Here is an 18,807-nt window from a genome sequence, read left to right on the forward strand (position 1 = left end):
CCATTGTTGTGTACGAAGTCAATATTACTGCATGCTTTATCTACATTCTTTGTGCCATTTTTACATTTATTTATATCCACAGAGACATATATTGCATTTAAGGTACTTTTCACTTCACAAAGCCCCATTCACAACTGATGCTGATTAAAATGCAAATAATCAATTCAGTAGATTTCCAAGCATTTCTACTTTTATGCTGCATATATTCCAACAAATTATTAATTTGTTCTGTTGTTTTAGTAAATCATTGCCATGATGTACCAATTCATTCATGCAAAAAAAAAAAAAAAAATTCATGGGGAACTCTTTTGCTCTGACGTAAAACTTCCATAGATTCATATGGGGAAAACATATTTATCATGGTTACAAATTGAGAATTTGTTTTCACAAATTAAGAATTAATTCCCTTATTATATAAATTTTTTCTCTCATTTTCGTTAAATCCATTAGTTATATCATTTTAGTCAATCATGGCCATGTACTAATTTGTACCCTCATTTTGATTTTACAAGGAACAAAATGATTTCTCTCATTGAATATGAATGATATCTGTTCATTTTATCGTTTAGAAACATATTTAATATCTTGCTATTAAAGGTCAAGTAGGGAGCCGTTCACAGAGAATTAGTTTTTCCATTCCACAGCACTATTTTCTATTGTTATGTAAACATGCTTTGTGAGCGTTTCGATCATTGCACTTTTGAAGTAACACTCACGTGACAGGGTATTCAAGATTGACTTGAAAAAAAAAAAAAAAAAATTATGTTTGAGCTTTCCTCATTCCACTGCCTGCATCTTGTATTTTTTCAAAGCAAAAATGCATTCTTTGTGAATGGGGCAAATCATTTGTCAGTTTTCTTTTGATCTTTATTACTTGTGTTGCTGTAAAAAAAAAGAAAAAAGAAGAAAAAACATACCAAACTACACCTTTTTATTAGGGACCCTAATTCCTTTCGTAACGCACATGTATAGGCTATGTAAACAAGCCCGCAGTGAAGTGTCACAGGTCATTCCAGGGCAGGACAGTGAAGCTGCACGTTTAGAAACAGTGAGGCCATGTATGGAGCTTTTAGGTACACAAAGTTACGGAATTTAGACGACTGCTTTTTTCCCCCTTTCTCCCTCCCCCTGTTCCTCTTCTATACACTCTCCCCCTCTTCCCAATTCCGAAACATCTCTTGAACTCCCGTTCTTTGGTGTACTCACGGGGGAGACGTAGCCCACCCTGGAGCCCCTGACCTCTGCTCTGCAGCAGACTCTGTGAATGGGCTGGCGGCCCCCACTTCAAAGCTTTGCCGTTCTGTGCGCTCTGACAGGGCGCCTCACTCAACCCCCCCACCCCCCTCCTCCCTTTGCAACCACCCCACCTCACCTCACCTCGGCTGTTCGCCCCATCCACCACAGTACTGAGGATTTGGTTGTTAGTGCCAGCTCACATCATCAAGCTGCTCAGTAATTCCACCAGATTGACCCAAGTAGAGGGAGGGAGGAATGGGTGGAGAGGGAGTTCACTGCTACCACAACCACGTTCAGAGGTGGTCTTGCCACCTCTTCCTCTTTTCCGTGTAAAAAGGGTCTGCCTTTGTGTGAGAGAGAGGAGAGGGTGAGAGCGTTTCCCTCCTTTTTCCTGCTCTCTCATTAACAAACATCCAACTGTTCAGGGACAAGGCCTCGGACAAAACCCTGGTTCACCTGCACTCATACTCATGGACTCCACACATTTCTGGGGATCTCAGAAACGCAAGTGTCAGTGGAAATAAAAACAAATCTAATTTGTGCATTCCCATTTGCCCCAGTAGCAGTTTTATGACTTTACAAAAGAAGAAACTAAAATTGAAAGATTGATAACCGTAGTCAGAAGAGAGAAAGATGTCAGCTTTGCCATCACTCCTTCAGGTTTTAGAAACACGCAGCAGTGTTAAACAGGTTGATTTTTTGTAATGTAAACCAAGCAAGTAATAAATCACCAAGTGTAGTTTTAAAAATCTAAAAATACCAATTAAAGGCGAAAATGTGCTTCCCCTTCGGTTTGGCGCCATTTCTGGCATAGGCTTAGTAGCCTAAATAGAAACGCTTGTATTGTGCACGTGATTAATGTCATCTCCCGCTGTTTTTAAAACCAGTTTCCCATGTAAACGAATTTCTCTTGAACGATGCGACTAGTTTATCTTCGTGTTTAGGGTGTCGTGCATTAAGGGCTGCGATTTTAATGCGCATCGTATCATTAAGTTAGTGATTTTAAAATGCGTCTTGCACTCTGTCTCGCGATTTTAAACGCAAGCCCGCCATCTGTCTGAACGGTTCACGCTCTTTTCTTATTCTTTCCCTCTTTACATAATTTCTCATAATTGTTCGTTTCTTGTATCTTCCACACTAAAGGATGTCCGTCCAGTCTGCTGAGCAAATAAAACACACTTCCTGTCGTCTCTTGTGTGTCTTGGTGCAGCTGTTGTATTCCTGGCGCAGACTGGGCTATCCGCTTCAGATCCTTTTAAATCCCATTTCATGCTTTTCCATATAATCCTTACACCCAGATATCACATTATAATCTTATGTATAAGCCTTTTCAAATATTAGCATATTTTCCATATACGCCTCGTAATTGTTTACAAGTGTAAACGAGTAGCTGACATGACATTTTAAACAATGGCCTGCAGTGTGATGTGATACTCCATCTTAAACTATATTAAACGACCTGTTTCTAATTCGTAATTATTATACTGTACATGCAATTTATATGACCTCACTAATAGTGCAGCCATATGGAATATTAGTCATTTTAAACATTCTTTTTGTCTCTCTGCAGGAACATATCAAATTTGGTTTGTAACCACCATTGAAACATTTTGTATTTACTGACTATTTAATATATGGAATATTTTATTTATTCACAAGCGGACAGTAGTGAAGTTGTTTTACTAGTAGTTGTACTTTTTTCTATGTTTTTCTTTAGAAAGCTTTACTTCACAACATTCCAAAGCTAAATATTCTACTTTTTTCTGCATATTAAATATAATTTAATACCTAATTACATTAGAAATGTATTCCTTTCTTAGTTTGACTCAAGTAAAAGTAATTCAAAGATTTACTTGAGTACAAGGAAGTACACAATTTTTAATGTTCTTAAGAATTAAAGGTAAAACAAACTACTTTTATTTATGAAATGTAGTGCAGTAAAAATTATGACATTATGATTGGAATGAAATCATGTTTTCCAAAGAAAATCACTCTGATAAACTTAAATTTTATTAAGTAAAAATACTTCACTACTGTCCACCTCTGAATGTATTATAAAAGTCACAAAATAGAATGTATATAATACAAAGAGGGGGAAAATTATGATTAATGGATATTATAAATTTGTTATAATAACTATTAAAAAATATTGTAAATAGTGCTTTAAGTATTTGTCCACCCAAGTTTTACAGTGAAGAACCTTCAGGCAGAAAGAAGGTGTACTTAGATGATGTTCATGGTTCATTGATTGTTCATGAAGTGCAATTCAGGGTCTTTCTGAGTGTTCAATTGGCATATCTGATCCATCCCAGCACATTTGGATCACCTTGGCCTCATTCAAGCCTTCATAGATCAAAACAGCCAAAATCAAGGTGAGTCAGCAGCACATTTTTACTCTAAATTCTACAGTGGTGAGATGTCTGAATGGCTCTTCAACACACGATCCTCGTCCATTCAGAAGTGTCTGTTTATAGGAATGAGTCACACTGGCCATCAGAACTTCAGGCTGTGTAATCCTGCCTGCTTCCTTCTGAATATGGAGCGGATGTGACCGTGTCTGGTTTCCCCCAGCCTGTGTGTGTCAGAGGCCGGTCGTCGCTGAATCTGTGCCGGAGCTCAGCGTGAGCTGTGTTCAAGGTGGGCGTGTGTTTTTCTGGGTTCCAGAGCCAGAGTGTGAAGAGGTGGAAGTATGGACGGGATGAATGGAACGAGTGGGTGGCTGTGGGTTTGTGTGTGTGGGTGTCTTTCCAAGTGAGACAACTGTATGTTTGGGTTTGGGACCTCTCGAAACTGAGTATGTTTGTGGCTGTGAGTGTGTGTGAGCACATTTCTATGTCTGTATTATGAAACAGTAAAATAGGGCATTAGGCTCCAAAAACTAAATGTGTTTGTATTTGTGTATTCACAATGGCACAACATTACATAATCTGAGTACAGGTTACATACATGCGTATATATATATATATATATATATATATATATGTATATATATATATATATATATATATATATATATATATATATATATAAATATATATATAATTATTATATAATATATACAAAACTTTATTTTTTAATTTGATTATATATATATATATATATATGTATGTGTGTGTGTGTGTGTGTGTGTGTGTGTGTGTGTGTGCGTGCGTGCGTGTGTGTGTGTGTAAGATTATAACTTTTGCTTTAAAATTTTGTACACACACTAAAGAAAAAAATACATAGTAAATTAAGACAGTTTAGTTTTTGTACTTTGATTGAATGTTTTTTTTTATAAAATCATTTATTATTCAGTGTATAATTGTGGTATTGTATCATGATTTTATTATTGTTACTGTTACTATTTTTAGAATGTATTATTTAATTTACTATTTATTTATTACTGTACTTTAAATTTTTTTTAAATTTTTTATTTATTATTTATTTAAAAGATAATGTATTAAATTTTTTTTCAACAGGTGGCGCTTATGTAATGAATAATGTACAATAAGTCAGGGGTCTCCTAATATCCAGAAGGGGTTTATTTTTGCAATACTGACCGGCTGACTGAATGCTGCCCTGCTAATTACACAGTTAATTATACAGCTAAAAACCAAATAAGTAAATAAATGTATATAAAATAGTGATTAAAGCTGAAATTATTTTAAGAAAAAGAGTGTAAAATAATATAAATGACATGAAACTATAGGAGATAAATAAATGGTTAACTGCTCGCTATATAAAAATATAGACTGTGATACTGATCAGAATAAAGTATTCTGGAATATTTCTATCATAATTTGAAAGACTGAAATACAAACCTTTTCAGTCCAACCTCAGTGTGTCATTTGTGTAAGCCAATTAAACTGGCCTTTTAACTCTACTATATAAATATGAGAATGATTTTCCATCTTTCATGTGCATTTATGGATGGTTTTCAAGCAGTGAGTGCTACTTGGTGCACCAGGCTGTATGAATATGTGTTTGTTTACGCTGTGTGACTGATGGGTGTTTGTGCACTTCTGTTTGAGGGTGTGTCTGACCCGGGTGTCATGCTGTCACTGACTCACGCCGGCGGTCCTGACTCATCCCGCGGTCACTAGCGCCGTGAGCTCGTGTGCCGCTCCGCACAATCCGGCCACACTCGCACAGTCATCGAGGAAAGATTTCCCTTCCCTCCTCTCCCTCTTTCTTTCTTGTTCTTGGTCTCTGTGACTCATCTTGGTTTCATTTTGCCACCCCCCTCCACCCGCCACCCAACTCGCCTCCATTACCGCCTCCTCCCTCAATGGGTCTATCTCGCTTTTCACTCGCCTGTCTCATTCCTTCGCTCCCTCTCTTTCCCTTTCCTTCCTGGCTCTGTAAATGACCTCATTTTAATGAAGCACAGTCTTGGCGGGGAGACCAAACCGCATGGCTGGAACCTCCCTCCCTCCATCTCTCTAAACCACCCTGCACTCCAGAATCTGGCTTTCATTCCCAATGCTAATAGAACCGACCGGGAAGTCTGGGAATTCTAGAGTAACTCCAAGAATTCCACGACAAATGTTTGATGGCATTCCATCACTTATGGCAACAACACCGCATGTAATAAAACTACTTTCCAAGGCTTTAGCTGCAACATTGTCCCATAAACTAGAAGAAGATTTACACAGACTGAGGATGAAAATCTTATTTAAACAACATAGGTTTCAGAATTTGGAACCTTTAAAGCAAGGAATTGTGAAATGAAGATATATTTAAGACACATTAAGCAAATTTGTGACACCTACGCTCTCAAAAATAAACTTTCTTTTTTCTTATGCATTGATGGTTCCATGAAGAACATCCATGGAAACTTTGCACAACCATTGCACAAAAAGGTTTTTATAGTGGAATAAGATTCTTCAGATTGTTCAAATATTCTTCACACTAAGAAAAATGATTCTTTTAAGAACTGTTCAGTGAAAGTTTGGTTATTCTGTTACATGTTTTTTGAAACTTTAGTTTTAAAAGTCTAGAAGTCAGGACTTTTTTTGTGGCTCTTGCAGCAATATTGTACCATAAACTAGATGACAATGTCCGCTGGTGGTGTCCAGAATCTGAGAATGAAAAATTTAGGATCTTAAACCTGCATTCTTAAATTTCTTTATTGGCATTGAAAATTCCACAAAGAAAAAGTAACATCCATGCAACCTTTTCATTGCACAAAAAGTGCTTTACAATATATTCTTCACACTACAAAAAAATGGTTCTTTCATTGGGGATCCCAAAATAGTTATTCTATTACATCACTAAAAAACCTAGACAACTTTTTTTTTTTTTTGCAGTGAAAATAACAATTTTTACACTCTGTTGTGAGTGCAAAGTGTAAAATCCCTCCTATAAAGCCTGATGGTTTTGTTATGGTCTCTGTCTGCAGCCTTTATGAGGTTGTGAACGCTACCACATGCTTGCACAGCCGTCCCAGTCGGCTACACCGCAAACTCTCAAGATTTGTGGCACGCTCTAGATAAAGACATGAAAAATGAGACAGGTGGAAAACGAGTCAAAACAAGGTGGTGTTACGTTTGGGTGAACGTCTATCTAAGCAGAGAGCCTTGACTTCCTCTGTTTGACATTAACTGAAGGCTGCTAATTGATCTTCAATTACAATTTAACATCATAGGAACATTACCTGAACACTGGATGAAAAAAAATATTTCTTTCTTTTGATATTTATCATTAGGTGTCGCATGACCAAATCAGCCATTAGATTTTATAGCATATGATGAGCTTGTTTTTAAGTTCTGGTGGTTCAAATCATATAAAGTTTGTGATACTATGACATAAATCAGAGTTATGTTCAGTATTTGGTCCAAACCTCAAACTTAGTTTTGACTGCCTGGCTGGAGATTTAATTCTGTAAACGATTTTAGTTTCACCTTCAATACTGGTACAATGCTGACAGCTAGTGGGAAAAGCGTGCCATTGCAGGCTGCCCTCATTTTTTTAGTTCTACAAAAGTACCAGACAATCCCATAAAAAAAAAAAAAAATTCCATCACCAGATGACGTTTGTTTATAGTTATTCGGTTTATCGGTTTAGATATAGAGGATATAATTGGTAATAGTCATTGGTCTCGAGATTTACTTCCGTATATGTACAATTAAAAAAATTCCAAACTCTATCACATGATTTCCCGTAGATCTTGATTGAGCCTACTTTCGCTTTTATTTTACAGTGGCCACAAATGTATTTACAGACTAAAGCCATTTCACTGCATTAGACAAGAGGCTATAAAACCAATTGGCAAGTTCGCACAGGTGTTTTTTTTTTTTTTTTGGTACTAGCGACCATACAATATAATGGAGTAAGTATAGTTCATCAAATCAATAATGAATATGTGAAGTTTAATAAGGCTTAACAAGTAAGAAACTTGTGAGATTTTTCTTCAACATTCAAAATTAAACATTATTTACAAAGCTCACAAGTAATTTGAAAAGTGCCCAAGCTGGTAAATCTGCTTTGGTTGCATTCAAATATGCAAACAAACCAATGTGCAGGAAAAACGTCGAAAGCTCTTCCAAAGCAGACAGCACCTAAAGTGGATAAAGTAGAGCGTTACACATTTTTCCCAGCAGTTTAATACATTGGATGACAGACCTACACAAAGCATGGTGTCATAATATTGTGCTTAGTATCCATAGAGACTGAGATGAAGAATGTAGTGGCAGGGAATCTGGCATCCAGGCCAAGCCACAATTCATATGTGTTTCTTTATTGCTTTGACTCACCGCCTTATTCCATATAAACCAAACGCCCGAGGAACAGGGATAACTTTAACGTTCCTATGGCTGATGCTTTATTTAGTTCTTCATATTTTTTTCCAGCCTTAGATTTACATATTTGGGCATTCAGTTTATACTGTGCCCTAAAGAGAAACTGATATTTTTACAAAAATTAGAAACCAACCACGAGTAACACATTCAGTTAAATTTAAAGACTGAATTAGCATTTTCTTATAATCCATTACTCTTTTTAAAGGCATCTGGGGCTCTTGTATAATCTGTTAACATCCATAATATATTCTATACAAATAGCCTACTATTTTTAAAACTACAAATACACCATTGTCACTCAATTTTGTAATTTACATTTATTAAAGTAAAAATGTTAAGTTAAAATAATTTTGCAAGAATAGCACAATGCTATTTACCACCGTTCACTAACCAGTTGTTTTTAAAATAAAACTGAGATATATTAGCCTATTTACAAGTCGCTTTACTATTATCGTGATGTTACATTAATGTTCAATTCTCCTTTGTTAACATTAAGTAACTAGGGTAACATTTACTAATGCATTACAAGTTCATTTTATTTAATGGACCTGAGCTGACATGAACTAGTTGTATTTTTAATAAGACGAATAATAATAAATATTGTAACAAATGCATTACTCTTTGTTTATGTTTATGTATTAACTGATGTTAACTGGTGGGTCCTTATGGGAAAGTGTCCCCACTTTTGTAAATATTTTTTTTTTTTAGTATACTTTTGGCAATGTCGGTTTGCATAATGGTGGGTTGGGTTATGTTTTTATTATGGCAAAGACGAGGGAGGAGTCTTATTATTGTTTAGGTAAGTTAGGGTATTTCCAAAAGGACTGTTTCCCACCAGACCAATGCCACAGTCTGTATAACCTCCCTAGATCAAATCCACCTAGTAACAATCTGTAGCAGTTTTGCTGTTGGCTGCCTGTTATTTTGAAGGCTGGGCTTGTGTCTGTAGTGTCGTTTAAGGTTACTGCTCGTTTACTTTCGATATTAACCGATTTGGACCTGATAGCTGAAGCATACTGATTTTGGGGCTTGCAACAAAATCAACAAAAATGAGGGCAGTCATCACTGTCGCCCTGTTCTGTGTGCTGTACATCACTGTCCAAGCTAAAACATGTAAGTATTTCACATTGAATATGTAGGCCTAAATATATATCATGTTCTTTGTTTATTGTGTTGTGTTACTCTGTTGATTGTTTCGGATATAAGAGTCGTTTCCCACAGGAGTTATCTAAGTACATAAATTCAAATATTATGTATGTATCTATCTATATAATAGTCAAATGATTTAATCAATATTTTTAAGTGATGTTTCCTAGCATCGACAGTTTAAAAACAGTGCGTCATGGCACTTAAAGTGGTTTAATCAGAATTTAGGTCATCGAAATTGATTGCATTACCTGTTTACGGCATGCAAGTGAGGAGAAATTCATGAAATAGAAAATATTTCCCTCACAGTTTCCTTTGTCTAGAGTCAAAAAATGTGGAAGACAAATTTTTATTTGGTGATTTACGTTTATCATATTTACCATAATATTTATTTCCACGCTATGTTTGTAAACTAATATTTTAAATTCTAATTTCAGCCAGTCCCAAGGTTCAGGTGTACAGCCATTATCCTGGAGAGTATGGAAAGGAGAACACCCTAATCTGCCACGTGAGTGGCTTCCACCCTCCAGATATCACCATTGACCTGCTGAAGGATGGCAACATTCTTCCTGACACGCAGCAAACTGACCTGGCCTTCGAAAAGGGCTGGCAGTTTCACCTTACCAAGAGCGTCTCCTTCAAACCAGAGAGAGGAGAAAAGTATATCTGCAGAGTTCGACACATGACCCAGACAAATAGCTATTCATGGGGTGAGTGTAATGTTTCTGTTTCTAGAAGATACCTTGTGGTTTGACATTGCATTTTTATTGAACATATAATGTTTTATTTTTCTGCAGAGCCCAACATGTAAACTAAAACAGTCAAAGCCGGACAAAGGACAGTAAGTGTTACCTTGTTTATTATTATTGGAAAAATAGAGCCAAAAGACTTTTCTACCATTAAAATGTGGCATTTTCGGCAATTGTAAAAATGATTAAAGGTCTGTTTCTTTTCTTTTCTTTTCTTAGGTTAACTTCTCATGTTTTGGACTTTTCCATCATTTATGCTACAGAAACCAAAAATATCCTACTGTTCCAATTTTACAAACCCGATGTCTCTCAAGATGCACTATTCACACAAATATCTTTGCAACTTCCGCAATTCATCAATTTTTTGCTTTTCCTTTTCCATGAGAGCATGGCATAATTTAACCAAAGTAGCCGCTACATGTTTTGGATCATTATCTGGGTTCTTTTCACTGCTTCATTCCTCTCCGCATGTGTAAATTCTGTGTAGTACGAGCGGTAGTAGTTAGGCGATTGTATATGTAAAATAATTGACAATGTTTATGCCTATCTTTGGGCTTTATTTTGTAATTAAATACAAATAACACAAACAAATCTCTCTTGAAAGAGTTGGAAACCAGGTTTTTAATGAATGATTCAATTTGACAATGTTTCAGAGAAAATGTAATTAGTAAGTGGTAAAAATAAAATTTTGAAAACCTATTGAAACAGTTGTGTTTATTGTTTTCAAATAGTCTAGCTGTACTTCGAAGTTAAATTAACATTATAGCAGGTTTCAGTTACTTGCCATATATGTCTGCCTAGCAACTGAGCAACCCAAGCTGGTGATTAGAATAAGAAACAGTCGACATGTAATAGTTTGCTTTCTAAGAGGCTTTTAAAAAGGTTAAATCCTCAAAGTTTTTTCTATATTTTATCTACAAGCAGACTGCCTCGCTCTGAGATACAGTCACATGACTTCCTGGAAAACTGTGACTGTGTGGCAAACCTCTGATCCTCAAGCGCATGAGCACAACTGACGTCATGTAGTCATATTAATAATTTGATCAAGCTATAATTTTGTGAATCATACTGCTGAAAATCACCAGCTTTCGTCATTTCAGAGACATTTAATCATTAAATATGCATGTGTTTTAATATCTAGCTTAAGTGAATGGCCTTTATTGATTCAAAGTTGCAGATTGTCTGAATGCACTCTATGAAAAATTAAAATTAAAATGCATTCATTTTTAGGGCTGGGCAAGTTGATGCATTATATTAACCAGGCTTTGGGGGTTAAGATTCCCTACTGTGAGCACACCCTAATTATCAAGTGCTGTCCTGTGATCGTGCAGGTCTCTAATAGGAAGGTGTCTGTTATAATGTTATGATCAAGGCTCTGGACTCTGAGCATAACTTGTTTTTCTATAACAAACTATAAAATATTTTCTGTATAAACATTTATGTCCTGGCAGTGTAGTAACTAACTCGTTATATATTTAATTTAATTACATTAATGTTTTTACAAGAAATATTTTAACTGCTACTCTGTAAAAGCAATGCTGCTGTAAAGAAAGCACCTTATTTCTTTAAAGTGTTTGCAAACCAATTGTTATTGCACTTTTGTTCATATAGCAATACTTTTAGATGAAAAAAGTGCACAATAAACTACTTTTGAATGCATTTTGTGCATAACAATGCGATTAATCTCAGACAATCATTCGATTAATCGCAAATAAAAAAAAAAATTTAATTAATTGTTGCCCAGTACTAATTATTTTTTTAGAAAACCGGCCAATCACAGCCCTAGGCAGAGTTTGTCAAACTAAAACATTAATAACTTGTCTTTAAAAAGGAGGCCTATGATGAATTGACAATTTCAACTATTTCTGTTTCATTTAAGCTAGACCACCAATTAATTTTCACCAATTCTTTAAATTGAAATTCTCCTCTCTCTCTATTGTAGAGCTGGATATGAACTTTATTTCTGATTATGATAAGAAGGTTTAAGACCTTCACAACATTTTTTAACAGTTTATTTGAGTATCAATCATCGACTGTATCATTGTATCAAAAGTGTCTTCTCGTATAAATTCTCGTTTTTTTTTTTACATATTTTATTTTTACCTGTATATATAAGCTAATTATTTTATGATTGCCTTTATTTTACTGTCAACTGTTATATAAATTCATCATAGCTTATACAAATGTATAATAAAATAGTGCAATAACCATCATTATCGTTATATAAATATATTATGTATTAATTATTTGCCAGAGTTAATTGATGGATTGTTGAGTGTGATTTGTTTTGTTTTTATGGGTTGTCGCCTTTCTCACACGAGCAAATATTGAGTTGAGCGTAATAGTAAAATTATTAGAGGAAGTAGGTGGGGTTTGGGGGTTTCCGTGTTGTAGCAAGAAGTGTCAACACAAGAGAGCACTAAAGAGTTATTAGTCCGACAGGACGGGAACATCTCAGTCTAGTCAAACTTCACACACCGGTATCGTCAAGACTAGCGTATCATGTCAAATAAAATAGACACGTCGACGTTCCTCTTCGACGTCCCGCCGGTGCTGATGGGGTCTTTCTGTAGACTGATGGACAGCGGGGTCGACGGTCTGGGGTGGAGAGCTTTAGGTAAAAAAACAAAACGCACTTTACCGTTATAACTTCGTACGACCGTTACCTGTAACTATGAGGTTCAACTATGGCTTACTTATCAATAACTCTGTATTTATGTGTCTTTATCTTTATTAATGTGGAAATGTGTCAATATTAAATAGCCCATGGACAATATTAATTCTGGTTATATAACTGGTAATCAGTTGTTCCTGCCAGTGCTAGTTGGCTGAGTGCAGCAAAGGTTGGCTTTCAAATTGATCAGCTTGGACCAACTAGAAATCCAGGCAGTTTAAGCCAGATGTTTTCAAAGGAGAATTTCTTTTTGTTTTTCAACTGTTCTTCATCACCGTTTGATTGCTCACAGCTACTCACATCCTTCCCAGTCAGCTGGAAGTGAGAGGCATTGAAATGTATGTGGCTGCTGGGAAAAGTCCAAGCCAAGAGCTCATGTGGTTGTGGGCCCAGCAGAATAAAACTGTAGGGGATCTGCTGAAGGTTCTGGATGAGATGGGGCACGCTCGAGCCAGGAGTCTTTTCCAATCACAAGGTAACAACTTCATCGTAAGACTCTTAATTCTGCGAAAAATGTCTAGTACCATGCTAACTGTTATCAATGCCAAAATAGCTACACTAGTTATTGTAGACAGTAATTTGCAAATAAATAAATAAAAATTAAAAATGACAAAATTATTGTTTTATTAGTAGTGGTTACTAAGTAACTACACTATAAAAAAAAATAAAATAAAACAAAGAAATAATTTATTACCTTGCTGACTGAATGTCAACTAAAATATCCAAGTCGTCACTTACCTAACATTAAGTAACATAAAATTTCAAGTTGACAAAACTTAAAATTTTTAGTCGGTGAGGTAACATTATTTTAAGTTGAAACTATTTTTTTTTACAGGTATAAACAGTATTACGGTCAGTATGTAAGGGCTGTTTACATTTTACTGCCTCCTTTTAGCTTCCCCTTTTAAGTAAAAAAAAGAAAGAAAGTGATGTGACATTCAGCCAAGTATGGTGACCCATACTCAGAATTCATGCTCTGCATTTAACCCATCCAAAGTGCACGCACACACACAGCAGTGCACACACACACACACACACTGTGAACACACACCCGGAGCAGTGGGCAGCCATTTATGCTGCGGCACCCGGGGAGCAGTTGGGGGTTCAGTGCTTTGCTCAAAGGCACCTCAGTCGTGTTATTGCCCGCTCGAGACTCGAACCCACAACACTAGGATTAGGAGTCAAACTCTCTAACGACTAGGCTACAACTTTTAAGTAATAGAAGCTACAATATCTATACCATATAGCAATATTATAAAGTAAATTGTAATTTAAAGAGAAACCTGACAAAATTAAATATGACGTGTACTGTAGGAAAACAAAACATGATCTAAATAACTAAGCTGTGTATGTAAATCATAGTACAGTTCTTACAATCCTATCACCCGCAAAACCACAATTAATTGGCACACAAAATGCTACAAAATCACTGAATAACGAACCTTAACCAAACATATTTAATTCTTTTCTAGACTCCTACATGCTGAAGTCATCCTCGCCCAATCTCTTCTCCACGGTAATGTCTAATTTTGAAACTTATCAACCTACAGATTTTGAAAGTAGATGCTGGTCAGATGCTTGACTTTGTTCTGGTTTAGGTGTGTTAGAAAAAAAAGCAGCCTAGCAGTTGTGGTTTTACTTATTTAGTCACATTATGTTTGGATATTATGTTTTCACATTCAGCCTGTATGTTGCATTTTTCATTTTTTAAATCAGCCTATGCCAAACACTGAGGGTTCCTGTCAAATCTCACCTCTTAACCCAGAGTCTGTGTCTGTAAAAGGTAATTTGTACAAGTGCATTTAAAATTGACCTTCACTGTGTTTGCGTCATTAAGCATAATTGTACGTGTGACTGTATTCAGTACTTACTGTAGCTGTCTTTATAGATATTATCTGGAAATTTTCATTTCTACTTTGAGTGGTTTCATAAGGATATGAGTTTAAATCTTATTTGTCCTTCTCAGGTGAAAACCCGAAGTATTTTATCACATATTCTGACGTCTTAGCGGGAACGAGACATTTTCACCAGGACTTAAAAATCAGAGCAAGTGCATTCGCTGAGGTCTACTGCGGAAAATGGGGAAACAGGTCTTTTGCTGCGAAAGTTTTTAAACAGGTCATGGTCTATTAATATCTCACAACGTTACGCAAATCATTATTATTATTATTTTATTTTTTTTTACAAATAGTGCACAGACCAAGTACCGAACTAGTGTTAAATGTCACATACATTTTTTTTTTTTACATTAATAGGCAATTCAAATTTACCATTATTATTGTGTGTTGTGTATTATTATTAAATTAATCTGCCCCTCTATTATTATGTTCATCTTTCATTCTATTGTATGTTCTTTTCTGGCATTTGTTTTATATTAGTAATAAAATAATATAATAAAATACCAGAACATACTACTACTACTAATGTACAAATTATTTAATTAATTGCTGGAAATTAATTTACTACAGAAAATGGGGAAACATGTTTTGCTTTGAAAGGTTTTCTACAGGTCTCAACTAATAAATATCTGATTTCACATGCATATATTATGCTGATCACGTTTTGTATTATTTTAACAGGGGAACAAAGCTGATTGGAAGGCATTGTGGGAAAAATTCACCAAAGAAATTGAAGTTCTACAACTGTAGGTTCAGTAAATGGTTGCTTGATTATATTCCAATGACTTTTCAAATGGTGTTTATCTTTCTTTTTTTTTTAATGAATCTCATTTTTGTTTGCTTAGCTACCAGCATCCTAATATCTTGGAGTTATGGGGCAGCTTTTCAGAAGCAGATCGCTTCTGTTTAGTGTATCCGTACCTTCATAACGGATCGCTGTTCCATAGGCTTCATGAGGTAAATCATCTGCCAGTAAACTGTAATATGTTTCATCATAGCAGTCTAAAGTTGAAGATCTCATAGTGTTTACTACTCTTGTGACAGGAAGTTCAGAGGCCTCTATCATGGCAGGAAAGGCTGAACATCATCAAAGGCACCGCAAAGGCAGTCAACCATCTACACACAGCACAACCTTGCATGGTTATTTGTGGAAACATCACGAGGTGTGAATGTGAAGTCATAGCTGCAGCTTCTATATGTCCAGTGAAGATGATGCTTTGAAATGAGCTTGTTTTGTGTTGTGTTCACAGTTCAAACATACTCTTGGATGAGCACCTGCAGCCCAAATTATCAGATTTCGGGTTAGCTCGTCTCAGACCCCACTCTGTCAACCAGAGCTGCACTATTGTCATGGATACAGCTTCTCATAGCAACCTTGGCTATCTCCCAGAGGAGTACATCCGTGATGGCAAGCTGTCAGTCAAACTTGACGTGTACAGCATTGGCATGGTGAGCGCAGCATCCTGTTAAAAAAATTATATCCGGAGCCAGATAATATTTGAACAAATAAAGATTTATGTCTACATTTTAAGGCTAGTGATGCAGCTGCAGAATACTGGCCATTAACATTTCTTTCTCATTTATCACTGGCCTGTCATGACTTGTCCAATTTCTTTAAAATAAACCTTTTATGTTTGTAGGTTATATTAGAGACATGTACTGGACAAAAGGTGAAACAAGAGTCAGGAAAAAGCCTGTTTTTGGTAAGAACCTACTTGAGGAATAAAAAAAAAATTACTTGCCAAAACAATACAAATATATCATATCATAAAAGTGTTCATATAAATAAAATGAATTTTACAAATATCTGACTCTAAAATATATATATATATATATATACACACACACACACACACAAGAAACTTGAGCACCAAATCAGCATAAAAGAATGATTGACAGATCATGTGACACTGAAGACTGAAGTAATGATCATAGAAATAAGTGACATTTTAAAATCTATTAAAATAAAAATTATTACTACTACCTTTTTTAATTTTAAATTAAATGTTTTAATTGTAATTTTAGTTAATGATCAATATTACTATTACTATTGTCATTAAATTTTATTTGTATACTTAATTATTTAATTACTTTTTTTAATTTTTTGTTTTTTGTTTATGTCTTTTGATACTGTTAATACTTTAAATTGAAGTGATAGTTCACCCAAGAAAATTCTGTTATTAATTACTCACCCTGATGTTGTTTCAACCCATAAGACCTATGTTCATCTTCAGAACAAAAATTAAGATATTTCTGATAAAACCAGAGAGATTTCTGACCCTGCATAGACAGCAATGCAACTACCACGTTCAAGAACCAGAAAGGTAGTAAAGACATCTTTAAAATAGTCGTTGTACTGTCGTGAACGTGTTCACTGCCACTTTACTGGCACCGAAGAGAAGAAATTGTTGGAAAAATATTTTTTTGTTTGTTTTCTTTGTGTACAAAAAGTATTCTTGTAGCTTCATAACAACCTCTGAGGTTAAATGGATTATTTTAACAATGTCTTTGGTACCTTTCTGCGTCTTGAATGTGGTAGTTGCATTGCTGTCTGTGCAGGGTCAGAAAGCTGTAGGATTTCATCCAAAATATCTTAATTTGTGTTCCGAAGATGAACAAAGGTCTTGTGGGTAATGAATGACAGAATTTTCATTTTTGAGTGAACTATCCCTTGAATGTAATTTATAACACAACTTTGCCTTTCACTATTTAATGCCATTGCATTTCTTTAGAGAGATGTACTGCATTCAGAGTTTGAGGAAAAAGGCTCTGTGGATGCCTGTCTGCGGTTCTTAGATCCCAAAGTTGACTACTGGCCTGCTGCTGTGGGACTCTGTCTGCTCCGAATCGGATTAGAGTGCACCGGCAGCAAAATGCGAGTCAGGCCGAGCATGGAAACGGTTTGTAAATATTCTCATTTATGCAAACATGTACATATATGAACATAATATAAACTTTAATTTATTCCTCTTCAGGTGCTTCAGAGACTAAGCCAACTTCTTCCCATGCCTGCACTGCCTGAGGACCAGCCGCACACTCTAGATGATACAATCCCTCTTCAACAGCCATACAATGGTCGCAGTCCACATCTAAACTTCCCCATTGAAGCAGATAAAATGTACAGCCCACCGGAGAAACCGCAACCTCACAGAGTTCCCAATCTCGCAGAGCCCTGCGAGTGCAGCCAGTCGGAGGTCACCTTCTTGAGTGTTGGAGGTCACGACTTGTCGCATTCCCTCAGGGAATGTCTTCAGGAAAATGACAGAGTGGTGTCAGCATCACAAAGTCTGCAGTCAGACTCTGCAGCTCGCCTGGACTTATACGGGAGTTGGCCTGTGGAGTGCAGCTGTAGCACTGGAACCGAAGCGCAGGGGTGTGAGGACTGCTGTGCCAATGGCTTCAGTCAGTCTATTTTATACGTAACTTTAGGCAAGTGGAGTCCAGAGAAATCTTTCTAGGAAGTGTCAAACTTCTTTGTCAATACAAACTAAATTATGTTCAAGCAGGTTCGGAAGTAATATTCAGTATTTTTCTTTTTCAGATGATGATGCCCAGCCCTCGCAGAATGTCATCACAAATCCAGCAAAAGAGAAAATAAGGAATAAAATACATCTGTACAACCAGGGGTTAATAAAAACCGAAGAGCTTCTTTCGCTAAAATCAGAGTGATTCAGCAATAGGTTGGATATCTTCACAAAAAAACGAACTCTGGGATTTTTATCAGCAGTGGGGAGTGTTGGAGCTCATTTTATTTGAATGGTTTTGTTTTTGTTTTGTTTTTGCTTCTTTAAAAAATATGTAAAGATATTTTAATAGTATTTTTATATTTATCTGCTTATATACATACATGGTTTATTTACAAACTGAGTTTTTAACATTAACAAGGAGATAAAATGTGGATGTGTGGATGCTGCAAAAATTATTGCAAATATTAACCATAATATATCTTACGCAGACCTGCAACAACTGTCACTCTGAAGGGTGTAGATAATATTTTAGCCTGTTCCTTCTTTATAATTCGTTAAAGCAATTATTTATTATTTTTCTCACATCACGTCAGAAACACTTCCCCTTGTTTCCACTTCCTCATAAAGCCTACAAATCTCCATGCTTCAGCGAAGCTCTCTGTAAATTTGTTTTTGACGACTGGATTAATTGAGAGAGACAATGGGCTTCTAATTTGATCTAATCTATCTACGTACAAGTTATAAAAAATAATGTAAAATGTTCTTTCCATAATTAAAGAAACAAGTGAAACTTTACGGAGACTTAGTTTGGGAATATTTGGCTGTGCGGTGGCGCAGATCTGAGTCAGATATGGCGGG

General features: G+C 35.8%; 2 protein-coding genes across 2 annotated transcripts; both read left to right on the forward strand.

Moving 5' to 3' along the window:
• Positions 1–8,959: 8,959 nt before the first annotated feature.
• Positions 8,960–10,609, forward strand: LOC127956273 (beta-2-microglobulin-like). The gene is made up of 4 exons (XM_052554107.1): positions 8,960–9,128; positions 9,599–9,871; positions 9,959–10,002; positions 10,130–10,609. The coding sequence occupies exons 1-3, from the start codon at positions 9,065–9,067 to the stop codon at positions 9,970–9,972; spliced, it is 351 nt and encodes a 116-aa protein (XP_052410067.1). The 5' UTR covers positions 8,960–9,064; the 3' UTR covers positions 9,973–10,002; positions 10,130–10,609.
• Positions 10,610–12,258: 1,649 nt separating this feature from the next.
• LOC127956272 (interleukin-1 receptor-associated kinase 3) lies at positions 12,259–18,744 on the forward strand. The gene is made up of 13 exons (XM_052554106.1): positions 12,259–12,527; positions 12,877–13,059; positions 14,057–14,100; positions 14,301–14,367; positions 14,551–14,702; positions 15,164–15,228; positions 15,328–15,439; positions 15,527–15,645; positions 15,733–15,931; positions 16,123–16,185; positions 17,215–17,382; positions 17,458–17,911; positions 18,024–18,744. The coding sequence occupies exons 1-13, from the start codon at positions 12,413–12,415 to the stop codon at positions 18,149–18,151; spliced, it is 1,869 nt and encodes a 622-aa protein (XP_052410066.1). The 5' UTR covers positions 12,259–12,412; the 3' UTR covers positions 18,152–18,744.
• The last annotated feature ends 63 nt before the right edge of the window (positions 18,745–18,807 follow it).

Source organism: Carassius gibelio, chromosome B4 (assembly GCF_023724105.1).
Source record: "Carassius gibelio isolate Cgi1373 ecotype wild population from Czech Republic chromosome B4, carGib1.2-hapl.c, whole genome shotgun sequence".
Taxonomy (NCBI): domain Eukaryota; kingdom Metazoa; phylum Chordata; class Actinopteri; order Cypriniformes; family Cyprinidae; genus Carassius; species Carassius gibelio.

What these genes read in the sequence shown, in the direction of transcription:
- LOC127956273 (XM_052554107.1), top strand. Translation starts at nt 9,065, where the DNA reads ATGAGGGCAGTCATCACTGTCGCCCTGTTCTGTGTGCTGTACATCACT. An exon ending in CACTGTCCAAGCTAAAACAT is followed by an intron (nt 9,129 to 9,598) that starts GTAAGTATTTCA and finishes TTCTAATTTCAG; the next exon opens with CCAGTCCCAAGGTTCAGGTG.
- LOC127956272 (XM_052554106.1), top strand. Translation starts at nt 12,413, where the DNA reads ATGTCAAATAAAATAGACACGTCGACGTTCCTCTTCGACGTCCCGCCG. An exon ending in CAGGAAAAAGCCTGTTTTTG is followed by an intron (nt 16,186 to 17,214) that starts GTAAGAACCTAC and finishes GCATTTCTTTAG; the next exon opens with AGAGATGTACTGCATTCAGA. An exon ending in TATTTTATACGTAACTTTAG is followed by an intron (nt 17,912 to 18,023) that starts GCAAGTGGAGTC and finishes TTTCTTTTTCAG; the next exon opens with ATGATGATGCCCAGCCCTCG.